Source organism: Condylura cristata, unplaced genomic scaffold (genome assembly GCF_000260355.1).
Source record: "Condylura cristata isolate star-nosed mole 26May11 unplaced genomic scaffold, ConCri1.0 scaffold00017, whole genome shotgun sequence".
NCBI classification, from domain to species: domain Eukaryota; kingdom Metazoa; phylum Chordata; class Mammalia; order Eulipotyphla; family Talpidae; genus Condylura; species Condylura cristata.
The window spans coordinates 3,065,437-3,086,088 of NW_004567118.1; the positions used below are offsets into that span (position 1 = coordinate 3,065,437).

Genomic DNA, 20,652 nt, shown 5'->3' on the forward strand with positions numbered 1-20,652 from the left:
AAAAAAAAAAACCCACAAAATCAATTCCCCACTTCTTACATAATGCCACAGTGTACGTAATGTACACTGTGATGTATGCACAGAAATGGTATTTTTGTTATGTGTTTTACCACAATAAAAAAATAAATCCCCTTTCTGAGTGCAGGGGACTGCCTGGTGGTCTGTACGTCTGAGATTCTCCTTCTCCAGCTCTCTCCTGCGAGCACTTACCCACTCACATCACTTCATTGCTTTTTATCGGTAGGATAACCTCATTAGCAGAATCTCAACTTCAGACCCGCCAACAAATTAAGAAGCTGGAGGAGTTGCAGCAAAAAGTTTCCTACAAGGGGGACCCCATTGTACAGCACCGGCCAATGCTGGAGGAGAGAATCGTGGAGCTGTTTAGAAACTTAATGAAAAGGTAACTTAGAATCCCGTTCTTCCTCCTCATGGTGCTGCCTGCCCTTCCCTGCCTCCCATCAGAAACTGGCTCGCTTCAGAGGCTTTCACACAGGGGCACCGCCCAGTGTGTGAGCTGCTGCCCTTCTCTCCCCTCCAGTGCCTTCGTGGTGGAGCGGCAGCCCTGCATGCCCATGCATCCCGACCGGCCGCTGGTCATCAAGACTGGGGTGCAGTTCACTACGAAAGTCAGGTAGGCCTCCACGCTTCCTCTCTGGGTAGCGGCTCGATTCTCGATTCTCGAAGGCATTTCTTCACCCGACACCGAGGCGGGCCTGGCTGGTTCTTCACAGGCTTTCTGGGCAGTACCGCGGTGGGGTGGAATTTGGCGGCGTGATCCTGGCTTGCCCTTTGATTCTTACGTCAAAAGCTCATGAGTGGGAAAGCTTGGGAAGTGGGCCAGGCACATCCCTGTTTGCTGGCCTAGTGCTTGAGGCCATGGTGTCGCCAGTCCTGCAAAAGAGGCAAAGGCATGCCAGTCATTGAATGTTCTTTGAGCTGACATTTCCTTGAGGATTTCAAGGGAAAGACTTAGTGGCACTGAAAGAGATCACAGAGCAGGTGCGAGCTGGGGCTGTGTGAGTGTTCCTTTTACAGCCGGCCCAGAGCAGCTGTTTTGGGGTAGCCCTGCGGTAGCCCACATACAGTTTCTCTCTTCAGATACCCATTGTGCTCTTGAGTTTCAAGGTCAATGGGAAGAATACCAGCTGCAGCTTATTAAAGATTCCTTTAATCTTTTCCATGCAATGGTTTTTATTTATTATCCTTTTATGACTCTCTCACAACTTGGTCCACATTCCTTAGGCTCTGTTTTAGTATCTTTTATCCTAAAGGGGTGATGTTCCACTTAGAATCAGAGACAGCACTGGTAAGAGGGGGCATCTGTGATTTATCTTTCTCCTTTTTTATTTTAAAGAGTTATTTATTTATGCATATAAGAACTGGGATGCAGGCCAGAGGTACAGGGGGTGAGGGGTAAGAGGATTCATTAGAGACAGAGTGGGGAACAGAACAGGTGGATCTATTGAAATACACTTTGGCGGGAACAGCGGATGAGATAGGAGAGGTCTGCTGGGCCCTGTGGGTCAGCTCCCTTGCCAGGGATCAAACTCAAGCTGCAGTGGCTGCAGAGAGCTTCATAGTGCTGTACTTTAACCCGCTGCGCCAGCAGAGAGGACCCTACCTCTTTAAAAGGCAAGAGTTACTGGATTTTATATTTTTTTTAACCATATGGTAACTGGGGAGAGCCTGCTGGTGTTTTCTTAAACTGGATTTTTGTTTTTCTTTGCTCAGAATTTATTTTCCTTTTTTTTTTTTTGAAATAGATTGCTGGTCAAATTCCCTGAGTTAAATTATCAGCTTAAAATTAAAGTGTGCATCGACAAGTAAGTACACCTTATCTTAGCTTTGTCTTTAGTATTTTGCAAATGAAGCTTGACAGATGTCATTTGACCTGAGGGGCTTTATCTCCATTCAGAGATTTACATTTTTTTGAACAAAAGTTTTCAAAAGCCTTGCAGTGTATTGTCATCATGTGTCTGTACAAACCACAAAGACAGTGGCAAAGATCTGAGTTGTGATAGGTGTCGTGACCTTGAATCCCTCTTTTTCTTTATTTTAGTTTTTTTTTTCTTATAAATGTAGTTTGTGCATATTATCCAAAACAATATGTGGGAAAGATGAACTCTTTTTTTTTTTTTATTCCATACCTCACCACTTTTCAAAACCTGACAGTGCTTCTCAAAAATTAAGCAACACATCCTTTGAAGAGATTAGAAAACTGAAAATGTATGCTTATTTTTAGGTGATATATTTACCTGGAATTTTCATGAGTGTGAACTGGAAAATAATTGCTAAATTTCTAAGGAAATAACAGGCCTGAGCAAGGTAGTAGCCTTAATAAATAAGCAAAAGTCAGTAACTTCAACCATGTACTGAAATTAACCAATTAGAAACTAATAGAACAAATGAGTTTCACAATGACTAATGAAAGTACCAAATATATTATGACAAGTAGGACAGAAATGGAGAGCTGTTTGAAGAAAACCAGGGAGTTTCAAGGCCAAATAGATATTTTGAAAAGTGATGAGACAAATCATATTCCTGGATTGCAGATGTTTATTTATTTTATTTTAAAAGATTTATTCATACAAAACTGGGGTACAGGCCAGAAGTGCAGAGGCGGTAAGAGGATTCACCAGAGACAGAGCGGGGAGCAGAACAGGCAGCTGGATAAAGTACACTGCTGAGGGGAGCAGTGGGCAGGAGAGGTCTGCCGGCCATGAGGATCACCTCGGGGGCGGGGATCGAGCTCACACTGAAGTGGCTGCGGTCACTTGCAGTGCTGCCTCCTAACCCGCTGTGCCACCAGGGAGGGCCTGTAGACGTTTGTTATAAAGGTGCTGATTCTTCCCAGTTAATACAGCACCAAACAGAATACATAAAGGATTTTAAACCCATGACTCGATTTTTAAGTTGTATCTAAGGTGAAAAAAACAAAGATAGCAAAAAAGACATCTATCTTTAATTACAGTAGAAAAAATTAAGGTGAAATTCATGGTCTTAATCATTTTTAAGTATCCAGGTCAGTAGTGTTGAAGACATTCTCATGGTTGTGCAACAAATTTCTGGGAATTTTTCATCTTGCAAAATCGAAACTCTGTATCTATTAAACAACAAGTCCCTTAACTTCCCTTTCCCTCCAGGCCTGGCACCATCATTCCACTTTGCAAAAATAATTTTTATAAATATAATATTACAAGATGTGGGAAGCTACTCTGCCAGATATTAAAATGTGTGACTAAGTTTCAGTTACTAAATGAATGTGTTACTAGGGCAGGAATAAAGTGACTGAGAGTAAAACAAAATCTGAAGTCCACAAAGAAGACTTCAGGTTTCTCTAAGGAAATGTATGTTTACAATCAGACCTCAAAAATCAGTGAGTAAGGAAAGGGTAGATCATTCAGTACAGTGAGTGATGTTGGCCCAACTTGATATTGGGGAATTAAGAGTTTTACTTTTTACTGCTCATCAGAATGAAGTCCAGATATTTAACAAGATAGGAGAGTGTGAAGTATAAGGTGACAAAATGGTACAACCACTTGGAAAAGTTTGGAAATGTAAAAAGTTACGTATGATCCATGGTACAAAAATGAAAGATGATGTAAAAATATATGTAATATAAATACATTTTTAAAAAAAGTTAAATACACTCCTACCCCGTGGCTGAACCACTTCACTCCTAGGAATTAACCCAAGAGAAGTGAAAGCATATTCCAGACAAAAGGTTGTACATTTACCTGTTAAGGTGCCCATTAACAGGTAAATGGACTAACAGCTGGTGGTGTATTTCTTTCTATAGAATGTTACCAACATCCTGGAATGGAGTGTTGACACATGACTAAATATCAGTATAAGTATGCAGGGTAAAAGAAGCCAGACCAAGAAAAATAATATATATTTTGTGTTTCCATTTATGTAAATTCTAGAAATCTGTGGTAACTGAAAGCAGATCAGTGTTGTCCTATGACACGGGGTGGTGTGGGGTGGGGTGTGATTCAGGGAATAGATTACCAGTGGGTGTTGGGAAGCTTTGGGGGTGATGGATACGCTATCCTGACTGTGCTGATGATTTTGCATGTGTGTCTGGCATATGTGTATATGTGTGTATATAGACACATTTATTAAGTCATAGGACCATACATTTTAAATAGTGTAGTTAATTATTCATCAATTATACATCTAGGTTATAATACAAAAAAGATTAAAAAGGAAAATACAGATTAAAATTTATCTGTTTTAATCTGTAAACCCACATGGATCATATTTCTTAATCAACAGTTGCTGTTATTAACTCTGAAAGCATAAGTGAATCCATAATGATAGAGAAGGACTTTTTATTTATTTTTAAAAAGATCTATTTTTATTTATTTATACATACAAGAACTGGGGTGTAGGTTAGAGGTGGGGAGTTGTGAAAGGATTCACCAGAGACAGCATGGGGAGCAGAACAAGTGGATCGAGGGACATATACACTGCTGAGGGGAGCAGTGGGCTGGACAGGAGAGGTCTGCTGTGCCATGTGGATCACCCCCTGGCTCAAGATCCATTGAACTCAGGCCACAGTGGCTGGCCATCACTTGATAGTGCTGAGATTTTAACCCCTGCACCACCAGAGAGGCCCAGAAAAGGACTTTTTCAGCAATGCTCAAATAATAAAAAAGAAAGAAAAGGGAAAGACTGAGAAATGTGACTATATAAAATATTCTTTATTCAAAAAGAGTAGTCAGCATGCTGGGAAGGAAGATTCTTTCCAGCTGTACCAAAGAGGCTGTCCCGAGTTACAGGTAACAGTAAACCCTTTACAGAAAACCCAGTGTGGGTGAAATAGGAAATTTGCAACCCGGTATAACTGGAAGTGCAGTGAGGGCCTGTTCCTGGTGGTGAAGCCAGTGACTCACTGATGGCATCAGGTGCCCAGAATCTTCAATTCTGCAGTTTTGACTGTCACCTGGTTCTGTGGTTCCCTTCTAGGTACAACTTGGTTGTTTATAGCCCTCAAGGCCACAGGACTAAACCCAGCCTGGGATGTAGTTCCTTCCTAGGCTGTTCGAGGCATGTAAATCAGTGTTCTCATCACCCAGTGCTGTGGCTGGGCCTTGCCATGTGCTTATGGACTTTACCCTCAGGATCCCCTGGCGGTGGGGCGGGGAAGGGGGCCTTAGTTGGATCAGGGTCCACTAGTAAAAGGGGAGCAGATGTCAGCTAGGCAGCCAACGATGTTTAGGACTTAAGTATGTACAGGGTGTTTACAGAAATGCCCAGGAGCACAATAGTTTGTCCATCAGCGTGACTAATGGGTGGCCAGAGTAGACTCTTGGAGACACATGGTGCCTGTTTATTAACACTGATTTGTGTTTTTAACAGAGACTCTGGCGACGTGGCAGCTCTCAGAGGGTAAGTTCAGCCTGGAGGCTTCCTCATGCTGTTTAACCTAATGCTGTCCTCTGGCCTCTTGGTCACCTGTGTGGTTGTTCCATCTCCCTTGGTTCAGATCCCGGAAATTTAACATCCTGGGCACCAACACGAAGGTGATGAACATGGAGGAGTCCAACAACGGCAGCCTCTCCGCAGAATTCAAGCACTTGGTACGGAGAGAAGCCCCCTTTCTCCATGCACATGGCAGAGGGAGGGGTTAGGGGAGTCACTGACAGGTGCTCTTTGCTTTTCTTCCAGACCCTGAGAGAGCAAAGATGTGGTAACGGGGGCCGAGCCAATTGTGACGTAAGTTTTGCTGGGAGTGAAAGCCAAGTGGGAGGGTTTTCATTGAGGGGGGAGAAAAAGGGGCCCCCCCCGGTACTGCCCAGATAGAGGTGGCAGCCAGCTGTCTCAGCTGTAGTCACACAGGGAAGTCGCACGGCCACAGGGCCACAGCCACATGGTCAGGTCCCGGGCAGGAGCATTACCCTTGCTGTCCTGGGAGTCAGCGCATCTTAAGGAGCACTGGAAAGCCCCATGCTGGATCACCCACACCCCTTTGGTAGAAAAGCTTTCACCTTGCCTGGGGCTTTCCAAATTCCCCTTCCAACATTTGCTGGCAGTCACTGCTTGGCTCCAGTTTTGGTGGCCCGCTTTTCTCACTGAGCTGGTTAGAAAAGTAACATATAGGAGTCCCTATATGAAAGCAGGGGGGCTTGTGAATGTGGCTGGTGAATGTGGGGTGTGCCCCCAGAATTGCAGTTACATAAAGGATTGGCAAATCAGTAAGCTTTTTTTAAACTCCAAGTTAAGGATTAAAAAAAAGGAGAGAAACAAACCTGTCTTGCTCTTTATCCCCCTTATTTCTTCTCTACTACCTTCCACTGATTCAGGTTAATGGGTTCTAGGTATCAAGAATAAACTTAAATAGGTAAATGCAACCCAAACTAGCTTTAATCTTTTTTTTAAAAAAATTGTAACATCCCAACTTTTTCTGTTATTTCTCTGAGCTGTACTTAATTCTTCTCTTAAATATAGTAGGTCTTTTTCAAACAATGAACTGAATTTTAATACTTGACAGTCGTTAGAATGAGGTGTAGGGTATATACAATGACATGGAAAAATGTATGTTGCTTATTTGTTTTGAAAAAGCAAAATGCAAGAATAACTTGATTATAATAGTGTATTTGTTTAAAAAACATACCACACTGTTTTATGTCCCCATGACTGCATTAAATCTTAACAAATTTATACCAAACACTGCTTATGTATTCAAGCTGCTGTCTGTCTCTGAGGCTACTCTATACCATCTCTAATCTTTGCATTCTGAATGGAATACATATTACTTTTTCAGAAAAAAATGTTTTAAAAATAAGATAGAACTCTGTTTCTGAGAATTCATTGGCATTTCTTGTGCTGCATTGCTAATAGAAGTATAAATTGCTACATTTGGCATTTAACAATGGCATTATAAAAATGAATATAGCTGTGGGCTCTCCCTGGTGGTGCAGCGGGTTAAAGCTCAGCATTACAAAGCTAGCTGCAGTCACCTCAGCGTGAGTTCGATTCCTGGCCAGGGAGCTGACCCACATGGCGCAGCAGACCTCTCCTGACCTGCCCGCTGCTCCCCTCAGCAGTGTACTTAGCTAGTCTGCCTGTTCTGCTCCCCACTTTGTCTCTGGTGAATCCTCTCACCCCCTCTGCATCTTTGACCTGTACCACAGTTCTGTATACATAAATAAATAAATCTTTGAAAAAAATTGAACATACCTGTAAGTCATCAGTGCCACTCCCACGATTTGACAGCAAAGAAATCTTTGCAATCTCTGTCAGAAGACATGAACAAAATGTCACCGCAGCCTCAGTGTAAGCCTGAACACAGCCTGTATTCATAGCCATTCACAGTAGAACAGGCACCCACCTTTAGGATGGAGAACTCCACAGCTGTGAAAAGGGACAGCCGCAGGGCTCAGACCATGTGGATGTGGAAAGTGAGTCTGGAGGAACGGCCAAGTCATAGCTCCGTGTGTATAAGCTTCACAGACACCACGTATGAAACTGTACACATATTGTTCAGGAATATAAATGTGACAAGACGATAAAGAAAACTAGGAATGGTAAATCCGAAAGACAAAATACAGTGGTTACATCTGAGAGAGGCTGGACTGGGTGGGCCCGGGGTGCTCGCAATGCTGGTCTTTCCTCAACTGGGCGCTGTGAGCACAGGTGTTCATGGTTTTGTGCTCTGCCTTGTGACCTGCTGGGCCCCGTGACATAATAGCATCAGACAACGATCAGGTTGAGGGTCATAGCATGAGTGTTCATGTTGAAGAGGACGGGGTGTGTGTTCTGCTCCCTGCACTGTCTGTGGCCCTGGCCTGTCACTCTCCTCAGCCAGAGCAGTTGGCTCCATGTGCTGTTCTCGTTCTTGTAGGCCTCCCTGATTGTGACGGAGGAGCTTCACCTGATCACCTTTGAGACTGAGGTGTATCACCAAGGCCTCAAGATTGACCTTGAGGTGAGTTCCGCCGTGGGCAGGGTAGAGCTACATGCAAGGTGACTCAGGGCAGGGACGTCCAGCTGGACCTTTAATAGCAGAAGGTGGAATGCCAACGCTTGGCGAAGCTCTGTATACGTCTCTTTCTTTTTTTTTTTAAGCAAAAACCCCTTAGTATCCATCTAAGAGCAGAGTCTTATTTGAGTACTAAAATGACGTGTACTCAACTTTCAACCAGCTTGATAAATAATTATATTTAGTATTGATTATAGGGCCTTTCCCATGACACAAGGGTTAAAGTCTCAGTGCTGTCAAGCTATCATCCACCTCTGTGGTCTGAGTTGATCACCGGCCAGGGAGGTGACCCACATGGCCCCGACCTACCCACTGCTCCCCTCAGCAGTGTATTTCGGCGGATCCACCTGTTCTGCTCCCTGCTCTGTCTCTGGTGAATCCTCTCACACCCCTTCCCCTACACCTCTGGCCTACACCCCAGTTCTAGTATGCATAAATAAATAATAAATCTTTTTTTTTTTTTTTTAAAGAAGTTGATTATAGTTGACTTTATAAAGTTTGGACAAGAGTCTGTAACGCGCCTGTGTTTTCAGTGTATAAAACCATGCATTCTGTCTTCCCAACTGTTGATCTTTAAAGAGATCAAAGTGGGAGTGCTAGTGTTTAGGACCTTTGCCTTTAAATAGACACAGCTTGGATTCCTGGAGAATGCCTTCGGTTTTACAAGGTGGGGTGGGGGATCGGTGCCTTGTGAATCCATCTTTGGGCAAGTCAGGTGTTACAGGCACCTAGCGATGGGCAGACAGCCCTGAGCCCCCGCCCCAGCGTGGCATGTCTCTCCTGGTGACTCGGCCCCTCTCCGCTTGAGAATGGGCAGTAGGGTAGTTCTCTCTGTGTCCTTATTCTGAACCATGCAAGAGATGGGTGAAGGTTCTTGGGGGCCACAAGGGTGCTCTGTCTCTCCAGCTCATCCCCACTTACTTCACAGACCCACTCCTTGCCAGTTGTGGTGATCTCCAACATCTGCCAGATGCCAAATGCCTGGGCATCGATCCTGTGGTATAACATGCTGACCAACAACCCCAAGGTGAGTGGCCTGTCCTCTTGAGACTTCTGGGTGCCCAGAGGTGGTCATGCAGCTGGGAAGCTCATTAAGCCCTGGCCCTCCATCTAAACATGCAAATGTGTTCTTTTTAATAGAATGTCAACTTTTTCACCAAGCCCCCAATTGGCACCTGGGATCAAGTAGCTGAGGTGCTGAGCTGGCAGTTCTCCTCCACCACAAAGCGAGGGCTGAGCATTGAGCAGTTGTCCACGCTGGCTGAGAAACTTCTAGGTGGGCAGTTTACCTCTCCCTCTTCTGTCCTCTTCAGAGAAGGAATCTGGCCTGGCCTATGGGGCTATTCATTCAGGGATATCTGCTGAGCATTTAGGATGCTGGGGTGGTGAAGCGGGTGGGGGGCTGTGGGGATGCAGAGGAAGTTTGCACCTGGTGGGGAAGTGCTACGTCCCCTCTCCCCTTCAGGGCACTGTTTTTTGACACTTCTAGCCACTTACTAACCTTAGCAAGTTATTTTAGGTGCATATTAAGATGATAGAGGTGGAGGCTTGACACCTATATCTATAAATTTGCTTCAGTAAACTGTAGACTTGTTTTTAACTTTTCCCCTAGGAAAAAAAATAAAGTTCAGTAGAATCATTTATATCCTGTGGTGCCACCAGGTGTGACCCCAACACCTGTGGCCCAGGGTGCAGCTGCTCCCTGGATATGAGGTGGGAAGAGGCTGTGGGGATTTCCTGAAGACATCCGCCCACCTCTGCTGGGCTGAGCAGCTGGCAGGGGTCAGAATGTAGGGTGGGGTACACGTGTATATACACAGCAGTGACAGCCTGCAAATTCAGACAACCCATCATTCTTTGGCCCATTCTGGAACAGATGAGTATGAGTATGTTCTGCTTTAAGAACTAAGGCTTGATTCAGAGCCGAAAATGATACCGCTTTTTTCTTCCTTCAGGACCTGGCGTTAACTATTCTGGGTGTCAGATCACGTGGGCTAAATTTTGCAAAGTAAGCAATCAATCTTGTTAACTCCTGGGCCACTTCTTAGGCATGGGAGCGGGAGGGCGTGCTCACCTGAACGCCCTGGACTGAGGCCTGCGCCTAACGGTTGACAGTGGCACCGGGCCCCTAGGAAAGTTGAGGCTGAGATGGAGGTAAACTTGCCTTTTCCTTTACTCTTTTCTGCAGGAAAACATGGCTGGCAAGGGCTTTTCCTTCTGGGTGTGGCTGGACAATATCATAGACCTTGTGAAAAAATACATCCTGGCCCTCTGGAATGAAGGGTAGGTTGGCCCTCTTGTGTCTGCAACAAGTCATCTGCTCTCTCAGCAGGCCAGGTGTAGGGGGCCTTCTCAGACCAAACCATGTATTTCTTTTTGGTTCCAGGTATATAATGGGCTTTATCAGTAAGGAGCGAGAACGGGCCATCTTGAGCACCAAGCCCCCAGGAACCTTCCTGCTGAGATTCAGTGAAAGCAGCAAAGAAGGGGGCGTCACCTTCACTTGGGTGGAGAAGGACATCAGTGGTAAGCTGGGTTCTCACCCGCCCCACCTGGCGGCAATTGCTGCTGCCAAGGCCACTACTAGCCACGAGCACCTGCTTCCCCCTAGTGGCGAGGGCTGGCACTGCACCCCCTCCTGGGACTTCTAATACATGTTTGAGTGACTTCGCTCTAATTCCTTCCTGCTGAAGCATTGGTGTGCCAATTTTGTTTTGCTTGCTCCAGGGGCTCTTTGCCTAGAAAATTACCACTTAAATTCTTTTCCCCACCTTCTTTTACACCTACACTGTTAATACCCATTATGCAAGTAGTTACTGGAGTCTTTGCCTGTAAATCCCCTGGATAGCCTCTCCAGATGCTGTCTGGGTATTTCCACAGTACTAGGTGACCAGGCATCATATTCAGCGCCTCAAGCGCCTGCTTGACATAAGTCCTTACCTCCTGAGGAACATAAATCAGGGGGCTTGCTCTGAGATTTCTAGCCACAGGCTCCATCCACTCTCCTTCCCATGCCGCACGACAGGTAAGACTCAGATCCAGTCCGTGGAGCCATACACCAAGCAGCAGCTGAACAGCATGTCATTCGCGGAAATCATCATGGGCTATAAGATCATGGACGCCACCAATATCCTGGTGTCTCCGTTGGTCTACCTCTACCCCGACATTCCTAAGGAGGAGGCATTCGGAAAGTACTGTCGGCCAGAGAGCCAGGAGCACCCTGAAGCAGACCCAGGTAGTTGTTGATTTTCCACGTCAGGCGCTGCATTCGGGGGAAACGTGGGAAATCACAGGGTCCTCGGAGGACGTACAGGTAGAAGCCTGCACGACCCACTGGGCTGTACTCCTTTCCCAGGGCCGAGCCCCGCTTTGCAAGGGGTCGATGAGGGTGAAGAAAGGAGCAGTCTGCCCCACAGGGAGCACACCTGTACAAAGGGGGAACTGCACACACACCCCCAAAACACACCTGGCACATCGCAAAGAGAAAACATTCTCCCGTGGCTAGGGCCCGAGCAGCACGGCGCTTCTGACGTCACAGACGCTGGAAGGTTTATAACTCAGACTTCAGTCTAGAGTGCTTCCTCTCCCCATCACCAAACAATGAAGGCAGCGGCGAGTGGGACGAAGAAAGGTCTCTGGAGGAAATGAGTGTCAGCAGCGCTGGCACATGGTTTCGGAGCAGAGTGGGGAGAGTGGGCACGAAGGGGAAGGCGGTAACCGCTGGGCAGGGGTTGGCCATGAGGAAGCGCAGCCATGGGAAAGAAGTTGTTAATGTGTGTGTGCTTAGGTGTTTGTGTAAGGTGTATGTTTCCACTAGACATTTCCTCTGCAGGGCTGGCCCCGGCCCAGAGGACTGGGCTGTCTGGTCTGCTCCCACCAGCACTTGCTGCTCTGATGCTCAGGTTCTCCGTCCAGATCCATGAGGAGGCTCTGATTTGCCATCCTCAGTTTGCACTTGACTTTCTTAATCCTCTTTAAAGCACTCCTTTGAGGTTACCTTCCCTCTGTTGCATTTTTTAAAACTGTACAGATCGCTCCGGCGTGAGCCCAACTTCCCTCCTGCTCTTTCTTAGGAATTCCCCCGAAGGATTTTTTTGGGATGGAACAAATAGGTCTTGGGCTTCGAGTTACTTGACAATTGACTTTCTTCTTTGTTCTGGTTTTGCATTCAGTTCATACCGGGGAGAGCTTCACTCTCATTTCCTGTCTGCTGCTTATCTCTCCTTCCACGGCAAGCTTCAGTTAGGAGATCTGTTTATCAGCCTGTCACACTGCTCTCTGTTCCTTCTGCCGAGGACATTCAAGTCCAAGTGCCGGGCCTTTGACTAGTTTTGCTTTCAAGATCTAGTTTCCCAATCTGAGGCTGTGGCCTCTGTTGCCATCACCCCGCCTGTGTGACCAGAGACAAGAGCCTTTCCTGCCTGGAGACCTCTCACCTCTCAGGGGTGAGAGGCCAACTGCCAGAAAGGCTCTAATAACTTCAGAGCTTTGCCTGCCTCTTAGAGAGGCCAGAGTAAGATGTGGACACTGAGCAGTTAGCTGGGTGTGCCGGGGGTGGGGGGGGGGAGGGTGAGAAAGGGGTGGCACCCCCAGGCGTCCTTGGGGAGATGATCTGCAACTGTTTCCACCTCAAAGCTATTGTCCCCTAGAGATAGCGTGTCTTCCCAGTTCTCTTCCTGCCTTACTTCTCCACGGAAGCCCACACAGTGTTTCCTTATGACTTGAGGGAGAAATTCCCTTCTGAGAAGTGACAAATCCAATAGCTTACATGCTGGATCAGTACATTTCCCTCCTTCTGTGGAGCCGTAAGTTGGCACAGCATCTCTGTTCTCCTTGGGCTTTAGGTTCCATCCATGACTGAAGCTGTTTTTCTCAGCTACCTTGATTACTGGGGAATTAAACATTCTCTCAGGGATATCGGCTCCTCTTAGGTCTGGGGCAAAATAGTTAGATTTAGAGGACCTTTTTGGCATGTAACTTCTATACGTTTGACACTGAATGACATTTAAATGACAAAATAAGCCCAGGTGGCAACGTAGGGCACCTTATGCTTGGCACTGGCTTTTCTCAGGTTGTCATCATACATTCTGAACCCCCAGCTTCTTCATAAGCACCATCCTTTATAGCTGTGCTTCTCAGGGTGTGCCCCACTGCTCCCCAGCCCTAGGTGATTTGTTCACCCAAATACCCCCTATTTCATGGCAGTGTCTCCCAGTCACCTTGGCCTTGGAGTAAGCACTTAGCGGATAAAATTCTTGTATTCCAGTCTTTACAATGCTACCGATAAAGCGGGAATCATAAATGGCAGAGACCCTAGACAGTGGGCCTGTCCCCCTGCCCTTTAATATGTCAGCCCTTGGCTCCCCCACCCCCTGCCCCTTCGCTGCTGAAGGCACAAGACCTGTACCTATTTTCAGCCCAGAGGCGACTATACCTCATCCCAAGACATGTACCCCATATTTAGAGGCTGCTTCTTGTGTGATATAGTTACTCAATGTGTGGTTACTCAATACCATGCCTCAGAATGTACTAGAAGCAGACCAGTGCTGATAGGCATGGAGGGTGAGATCTGTGGCTTAGGAACGACCAGGCAGCAGTTCCCACATTGTCTTAAGGTCTTGGGGGCACAGGAGTCTGAGCCCAGACAGCACAGGCTCTGGCCCGGCAGGCAGACGAGCTTGCTGAGAGACAGGATGGAGACTCGACCAGGCTGACGGGGTGGCACAAGCTCCTCAGAGAGCACCCAGGCCCATGAAACATTTGCGTAATCTAGGGGAAATGCACGCCCGCTGGCACTGTCTCAGGTGGGACATGGGTACCTGGGAGTCTGAATTCAGGAGACCTTGGCGGAAAGAACCGACCCCCCAAGCTGCAAGCCCCAGAATGTCAACCTTATATGTGCATGCGAGCACAGGGTGGGTTTCATGTTGGCCTGGTAAGGCCGCAGGTCCCCTCCTGCCCGGCGGAGGGGGTTGTAACCATAGCCCGGCTGTTCTTCTTCCCAGGTGCTGCCCCGTACCTGAAGACCAAGTTTATCTGTGTGACACCGTAAGTGGCTTCCTTTCCAGTTTTGCCTTCATTTCTAACATCCTCAGTGACCCCCGGGAGTAGCGTGGGGTGAGCGTGACCCTGTGAAGGGTTGGAGGCCCTGGGCTGTGTTTAGCACTCAAATGACCTTGTTTGTTGAAAAAGCTTGAGCTTTTACTTTTCTGTTGGGAGACCAGAGTTTGATGCCTTGTGTGTGTGTGTTTTGTTTTTGTTTTTTTTTTTTCCTCCATTGTGTCTTGTCAACCCGGCCCTCTCCCCTCCTGCTGCTCCCCTTTCCTACAGAACGACCTGCAGCAATACCATTGACCTGCCGATGTCCCCCCGCACTTTAGATTCATTGATGCAGTTTGGAAATAATGGTGAAGGTGCAGAACCCTCAGCAGGAGGGCAGTTCGGTGAGTGTTTGGTCGGCACATTCTGTCCCTTGCTGTGATGTGTCCAGGGCCCAGAGCTGTCACATGGGTTGGTAGGAGGAGGTTCTAGAATATTTCGCTCCAGAAGCAGTGTCTCTCGAGGCCAAGTGTACTGTACATTTCTAGTTAAAAACCGTGCAGAGAAACGGGTGAAGATCATCTCAATAGTGTGTTTTCTCTACCCCAGTACATTTGAAGTCCTGTCATCTCAACGTGTAAGAGAAAAGTATTGACATTTTTCGTACTTAATCTTTGGCATCTGCCAGTGTCTTACGGGGCCGCCTGTCTATGCTGTGGCCTCATTTCAGGTGCTCAGCAGCTACCTGTGGCCGGGGCTGCCGCAGAGCTTCCTTAGGGCACCTCAGTGCTTCCTCACACGGCCCAGTGGGGAATGGACTCAGGCAGGAAAGAGACTGGAAAGACCCTGGAGGGAGGACAGTGAGCCGGATGACCCCAGCCGGCCGTCTTGGCACAGGAGACCCGGTGGCGGCCTGAGCCTCTGTTCTCTACAAGGCAGGGGCACGGGTCCTGCTAGATGTTGGCATCTGGCAACTGACCAACCCCTCTGTCCTCCAGAGTCCCTCACCTTCGACATGGAGTTGACCTCGGAGTGTGCCACCTCCCCCATGTGAGGAGCCAGGACGGAAGCTGCAGGAGGACGGCGGCACCTGCCGGTGCCCACCACCCTCAGCCGGCCACACCCCAGACCATCTGAAGCGCCTGACTTTGTGGTTCCAGATTTTTTTTAATCTCTTACTTCTGCTATCTTTGAACAATCTGGGCACTTTTTTAAATAGAGAAATGAGTGAATGTGGGTGATACGCTTTTATCTGATGTGAATAAGGATGCGAACTCTGAGACTGTGATGGGGGATGTGGAAGCGGCAGCAAGAGGGAGAGAAAGGAAATGTCCCGCCCCCCAGCCCTCCTTTCTCAGCGGCTTTCTGTTAGACAAGTGCCTCGTGCCAGCCACGCCCCTCGCCTTCGGTAAGCGAATGCCACAGGCTGCCTCTAGCTGCATTCTCCTGGCATTGCACTTTCAACCTCGCTAATGTCCAAATAGAAGGTAGAACTTTCACAGCCCTTAGGTTTCTTTTAAATTAAAAAAAAAAAAAAAAATTAAGGGCTAAAAACACTGTATCGGCCTAGCCTTTTCTGTATTTAAGAAAACTCAGTTAACAGCCTCCTTGGTGCTTTAGGCATTCAGCTTTCTTCAGGCTCATCATTTATGTAAAGCCTGAAATGGGCTTCAGATCCAGCCCTTACAGACATCTGAGGTTTGGCCTTTGGTTTAAAAATAGGAAGGCTTAAGGAGAACCTAAACATTCTAGACTTTTTTAAGAAGCAGAGCTATTTCCCCTTGAATGCTGCGGGCCTGTGAGTAGGTAAGGCTGGTGGGGGTGGCGTCTTGCAGCCACACTCCCTTCCCCCGGACCTTAGCTCCTGTTTCAGAGCCTGGGTTGTTAACTGGGTGCCTTAAAAGGGACGGGATGATCCTTCCTTTCCCCCAGCCCACCTGCCGTCCCCACCCCTAACCCCCAATGGCATGTTTCCTTTAGTGTCTAAAGGCCCTTTGTCCTGTTTGCTTTAGGAATTCAGGTCTCAAGACCTCCTGGAGTAAGGGGGAGAGTTACAGGTGGAACCTGACCCAGACTATGGAGCCCCAGCTGAGAGTCTAGTTGAGCTCAGGGAATATGGTTCTTACCCCAGTGTCTTGGTGACTTCCCCTGGCACCTGTAACCACCTCTTCACTTGGTTAGCCCAGGAGCAAAGGCTCTCTGGTAAACTCAAGGTCTGTCCCTCCTGTGAGTCGCTGGCCTCTCCCCTAAGCCGGGGACTGCTTCCCATCGGGGCCCCAGGATGAAGCAGAACAGCCGGCCTTTACTGTGTTCTGGAATGCTTAGCCACGGGCAGGGTGGTCGCTGATGCTGGGACCTGCTCAGACAGGCACACCTAGGTGCAGCACCACCTTGCTCTCTCCATCAGACTTGAAGGTGGAGTGATTTCTTACCCCCAGTATAGTGAGTTTGAGTGAAGGGGTGAGGACCTTCTCTCCAAGACTAGCAAGGCCGTCCTGCCTCCTTTGCGGGTGGCTGATGTCCAGGGCTCCCTTCCCCAGAGACACGCTCCTGTTCACTATAAGCTTAACATAAACTGAGCGAAGGTTAGTTAGGTTGTAAGGGCCTGGGACGAGGATCCGGGCTTCTCTGGAGCCGATACTGAGAAGTTCCAGACTTTTAGGTAGCATGTGTAACTGATTTTAACTGATTGTAGCAAAGGTTCTGAGAGCAGCTGAGACTTGTTCTGGCCCCTCCCTTAAAGAACAGAGTTCTCCAGGACCTGCCCAAAGCTTTCTTCCCACTGTCTCCCCTCCCCTGCCCAGCCAAGGGGCTCCCATGATCGCTTAACCTACCTACCTACACAGTGGTCTGGGAGCTGCCGTCGTAGCCACTGCACTCAAATTCCACTGTATACGTCATGTAAAAATTTATATTATTGTGGGGTTTTGATTTTTTTTTTGTATATTGCTGTATCTACTTTAAACTTCCAGAAATAAAAATTATATAGCAACCACCTGACAATGTGGCTAATCTGTCCTTTGTCTTTGTCCTGGCTTCAGTTCCTAGGGGCTGACCTACAGGCCAGCTGGAGGTTGAAGAGGTGGCTGTCCCCACTCCTGGGCTATCACCTTGGCCTCTCCTTTGGTGCAGACCCATCTCCCGGGCGCTGAGCACGCCCCAACTTTAAGTTAACTGCCAGCCTCCACCTCCTTCCTCTGGGGCCTTTGCAAGCTGCTGGGTCCTGTTTGGGGCTAGATAAGCTACCTAAGGGGGGTTGGGTGTAGATACTCCCACCCCACCCCCCAGGCCGCCCCTTCTACAGTTGGCTTCATTATCACTTTCTCTTCAGTTCACTCAGTGCAGACAAATGTAAACACTTAACTGGCTGCTCCGGCTGCAGCTCTGGAAGCGGGTGATGATAATCCAGACATCAGCGCCCACTCGGTGGCACGCTCCCTGCCCCCTCCCCTCTCGCTAAGCACCATGGAGAGACCCAGCCAGTGTGTGAACACGATACCAGTGCCTCCCCCTGCAGAGATGGAAGGGGAGATTAGTCACTCAGGCAGCCCACTCACACCCGCCACCCCTGCCAGCCCTCACTTTGGGCCCCTGTGCCTGCCTGGGGCAGGCTGCAGGCCCTCCTTCCCTTGCTGAGCTCTGACAGGAACGCCGTAGCAGGTTCCTGCTCCCCACCACCCCCCTGCCGGGGACCCCTGGTCTCTGGACACCTTGATGTCCAAATGGGCAGGCTGCCTTCACTGCAGCGGCTCTCCTGACCCCAGGCAGGCCTTTTGCAAAGGCAGAGGCAGTAGGATGGTGCCATCTGCTGGTGTCTGGGAAGCAGCGGGGTGGAGGGCTGCTGAGCCCCCCACACTGGCCCGCCCTGGAGGGCTGGAAAGAGAAGGGCCCAGAAGCATCTTGGCACCACCTGGGTCTCGGGCTTCCAGATCAGGAGAGCAGTGGCTGGGAAGGAGAGGCCCAGGCCACAGCTCTTCCCACTTGCCCTGCCCACCCCACCCAGTAATTCCTGCTCTTTTCTCAAGACCTAGTTCTCGCATCTTCTGAGAAACGCTGACAGTATTCCAGGAGTGGTTGGCACCCTCAAAACCACAGAAAAGAGATTTGTAGCTTTAGGCTACACATGACGGCATTAGCCACGCAGATGAGTCCAAGAGCTGGGGGGCCCCATTATCCAGGGAGACTGCCACCAGCTCCCCAAACCAGCAGTCAGGCCAGTAGATTTATGAAAATTTTTTTTTTATTCAAAAACACTGTTCACACAAATGTGTGGCCTATGTACAAAATACAAAAGGATCCCTCTGGTCCCCATGTTCCTTCAGAGATGTTTAGACCTGGGACCCATTCCCCACATCAGCTGGCCGCCCTGGGCTGGGTGTCCTAGTCTGAGAGGGAGGGGCCAGGCCTCCGGCCACAGCCAGCGATCAGCTGCAGTGAGGCCTGGTTCAGGTTCTACCTCCCAGAGTGGAACAGAACCAGCTTTCACCCCTCACTCGATTCCCAGCCAGTGGCAGATGGGCCGCTGGTCTCTCGTTGCAGCTTTTTTCCAGGAAGGAAGGGGCTCACCTCACACGTCTTGGGCCCCTGTTCATTCACTGTACCCTTGACCAGGCCTTACCTTCTCTCCCGTAAGCAAGGGTACAAACACAGGCAAGGAAGCAGTGTGGCGTTGGGTGGTGGGGAGGGGGTGGGTGGAAAGAGATGGCACTAACATGGGCAGCGGCCTCATGGGTCTGAAGCCCAACCCCTGGCCAGAACTCAGAGGCCAAAAATTCTCCATACTCCAGAGTTACTGTGACCAGCAGACTCAGGTCATCCACTTCTGCTGTATTAAAGGCATGGCCTTGGCCTAGATGAGCTCCCAGTTCACAAAGAGCGGAGTCCATATTCATTAAAGTACATGCTCCTCAAAACTCAACCCCCGCCTTCCTCCTGAGGGAAAGAATCAATAGACGCGTGCTCGGGGCCAGCTGCACACGGGTAATGCACATGCACACACACACATCTGGGAGGCAAAGCTGCTAACTCAGGAGGAATCTTAAGCTCAGAGATGCTGCCTGTCTTCATCCCTTGAATCATGTCATTCAAATAGCGGCTGACAGACAGAAGCCCTGGCAGGAGTAGGCTGGCGCCGGTGAGGTCTTGCAACGGCAGGGGCAGCACCATCTCTCCCGCCCAGAGGCAGGTCCTGTGGACTTCTGGGCGGCCTGGTTCTGGGGCAGAGGCGGCCCTGGCTGCTGCAGCCACACCTGGCGTACCCACTGCACACACACACACACACACACACACACACAGGCGCGCATCACTGCTGGCGGACGACACCTCCGTGCATAGCAATGCTTAGACCATGATGAACCCGCACCCTTCGCGTTGAGTATTATTTCCCAGGAGAAGTGTGGGAGTCAAACATTCAAGACAGCGAGCCTCTGGCAGAGGTGAAGAGACCAGCGGGCGGGGACAGGCGGGGGTCCAGGCTTTCTATCGGGCGGCGCAGGAGTTCCTCCACGTGGCGTGCCACGTCCATGGTCTCATCCAGGTCGAAGTCTCCATCTTGGTCCAGGACCGGGTCAGGGCTGGTAGAGGGAGGGTGGTTGCAGTGCTTCCCAGTCCCCAGCCTCCTCCCACTCGACCCAAAGCCTCATGGGGACGGGACAAGCTCCCGCAGGCCCCCACGCCATGGCAGTCTCTGCTCTCTGGGAGACAGCCCCGTTCCAGCCCATCCCCCGCCACGTCACAGAGGGGCCGCAGGGAACTCAGGGAGGGACCTCGGGCCTTCTCCTGTCCTCACCCATGAGGCCAGGTGGCTGGGTCCTGACCCCGGCCCACCTGTGACGCTGTCCTGTAAAATCCTAGGTCCCATTCCCTGAGTCCCTACCACAGCTGGGCCTCGGCCCCTCCCATTCTCACAGACACCTGTGAGGCAGGAATGTACTCCACTTTGCAGGGGGGAGCTGAGGCTCGGCCATGTTAGGGTACTTGCTAAGGGCCTCTGGCCGCAGGGGCTGTCCAGATGGGAACTCCAGGCCATGCCTCCAAGGCTGTGGTCATCCCACTGAGGCTGGGTTTCTCAGGCACCCAGACTTCAGGAGAGGATTTCCTACCGTGGGGGTTCCAGAGAGGAGCCATTGATGCCCCGTTTACAACAATGCGTAGGGACAGCCACCCCATCCCACCTGTGCTACGTGCTGTACTGTCTCGCTTCAAACAGACCCCGATCCCGTAAGGCAGGTGTGGTCTCTGGCCCACGGCAGCTCGGGATCCCTTTGTCCACACCCCCCTGGCTTCCCGCCTGAGGCCAGGCCCCTCCCCCCCCCAGCCCCAGGAGAACACCTACTTTTGTGGGTACATGTTAAAGTGAGGCTGGTTGCACACGGCTGGGGAGGGGGCCTGGTCCATGTAGGTGGCGCTGCCCCCCGCAGAGTCCGAAGAGGCGTTTACAAACCTGCAGAGGCGCAGAGCGGGGCCTCAGCGCCTGGGGAGCAGCCCCCCGGGAGGGCTCAGAGGGCCTCACTGTGCCTGTGTCGGGTGTAGCAGGACAGAGCCCCCCACTGGATCTGGGGTTCCCGCAGCCAGAAGGGGCCCTGGGTGCCAGCCCCTCAAGACCAGCCAGTCCCGCCCCGGGG

General features: G+C 49.7%; 2 protein-coding genes across 6 annotated transcripts in view; one reads left to right on the plus strand and one right to left on the minus strand.

Moving 5' to 3' along the window:
• The window catches only part of STAT3 (signal transducer and activator of transcription 3 (acute-phase response factor)), a 52,937-nt gene extending 36,096 nt beyond the window's left edge, over positions 1-16,841 (plus strand). The window contains exons 9-24 of one of the 4 annotated variants that reach the window (XM_004684164.2): positions 245-403; positions 542-634; positions 1,767-1,826; positions 5,368-5,397; positions 5,495-5,588; positions 5,677-5,724; positions 7,853-7,936; positions 8,919-9,017; positions 9,131-9,266; positions 9,946-9,998; positions 10,179-10,273; positions 10,377-10,516; positions 11,016-11,228; positions 13,996-14,038; positions 14,321-14,433; positions 15,028-16,841. In XM_004684164.2, coding sequence (XP_004684221.1) covers positions 245-403; positions 542-634; positions 1,767-1,826; positions 5,368-5,397; positions 5,495-5,588; positions 5,677-5,724; positions 7,853-7,936; positions 8,919-9,017; positions 9,131-9,266; positions 9,946-9,998; positions 10,179-10,273; positions 10,377-10,516; positions 11,016-11,228; positions 13,996-14,038; positions 14,321-14,433; positions 15,028-15,083 — 1,516 coding nt within the window. In that variant the 3' untranslated portion in view covers positions 15,084-16,841. The remainder of the gene's footprint in view (positions 1-244; positions 404-541; positions 635-1,766; positions 1,827-5,367; positions 5,398-5,494; positions 5,589-5,676; positions 5,725-7,852; positions 7,937-8,918; positions 9,018-9,130; positions 9,267-9,945; positions 9,999-10,178; positions 10,274-10,376; positions 10,517-11,015; positions 11,229-13,995; positions 14,039-14,320; positions 14,434-15,027) is intronic. The other 3 variants (XM_004684167.2, XM_012726363.1, XM_012726364.1) reach the window with 3 other exon arrangements.
• A 1,406-nt stretch (positions 16,842-18,247) lies between these two features.
• LOC101632503 (signal transducer and activator of transcription 5A) overlaps positions 18,248-20,652 on the minus strand; it is an 18,389-nt gene continuing 15,984 nt past the window's right edge. For both annotated transcript variants that reach the window (XM_012726543.1, XM_004684170.2), the window contains exons 18-19: positions 20,364-20,471; positions 18,248-19,602 (exon numbers count right to left, since the gene is read on the minus strand). In XM_012726543.1, coding sequence (XP_012581997.1) covers positions 19,440-19,602; positions 20,364-20,471 — 271 coding nt within the window. In that variant the 3' untranslated portion in view covers positions 18,248-19,439. The remainder of the gene's footprint in view (positions 19,603-20,363; positions 20,472-20,652) is intronic.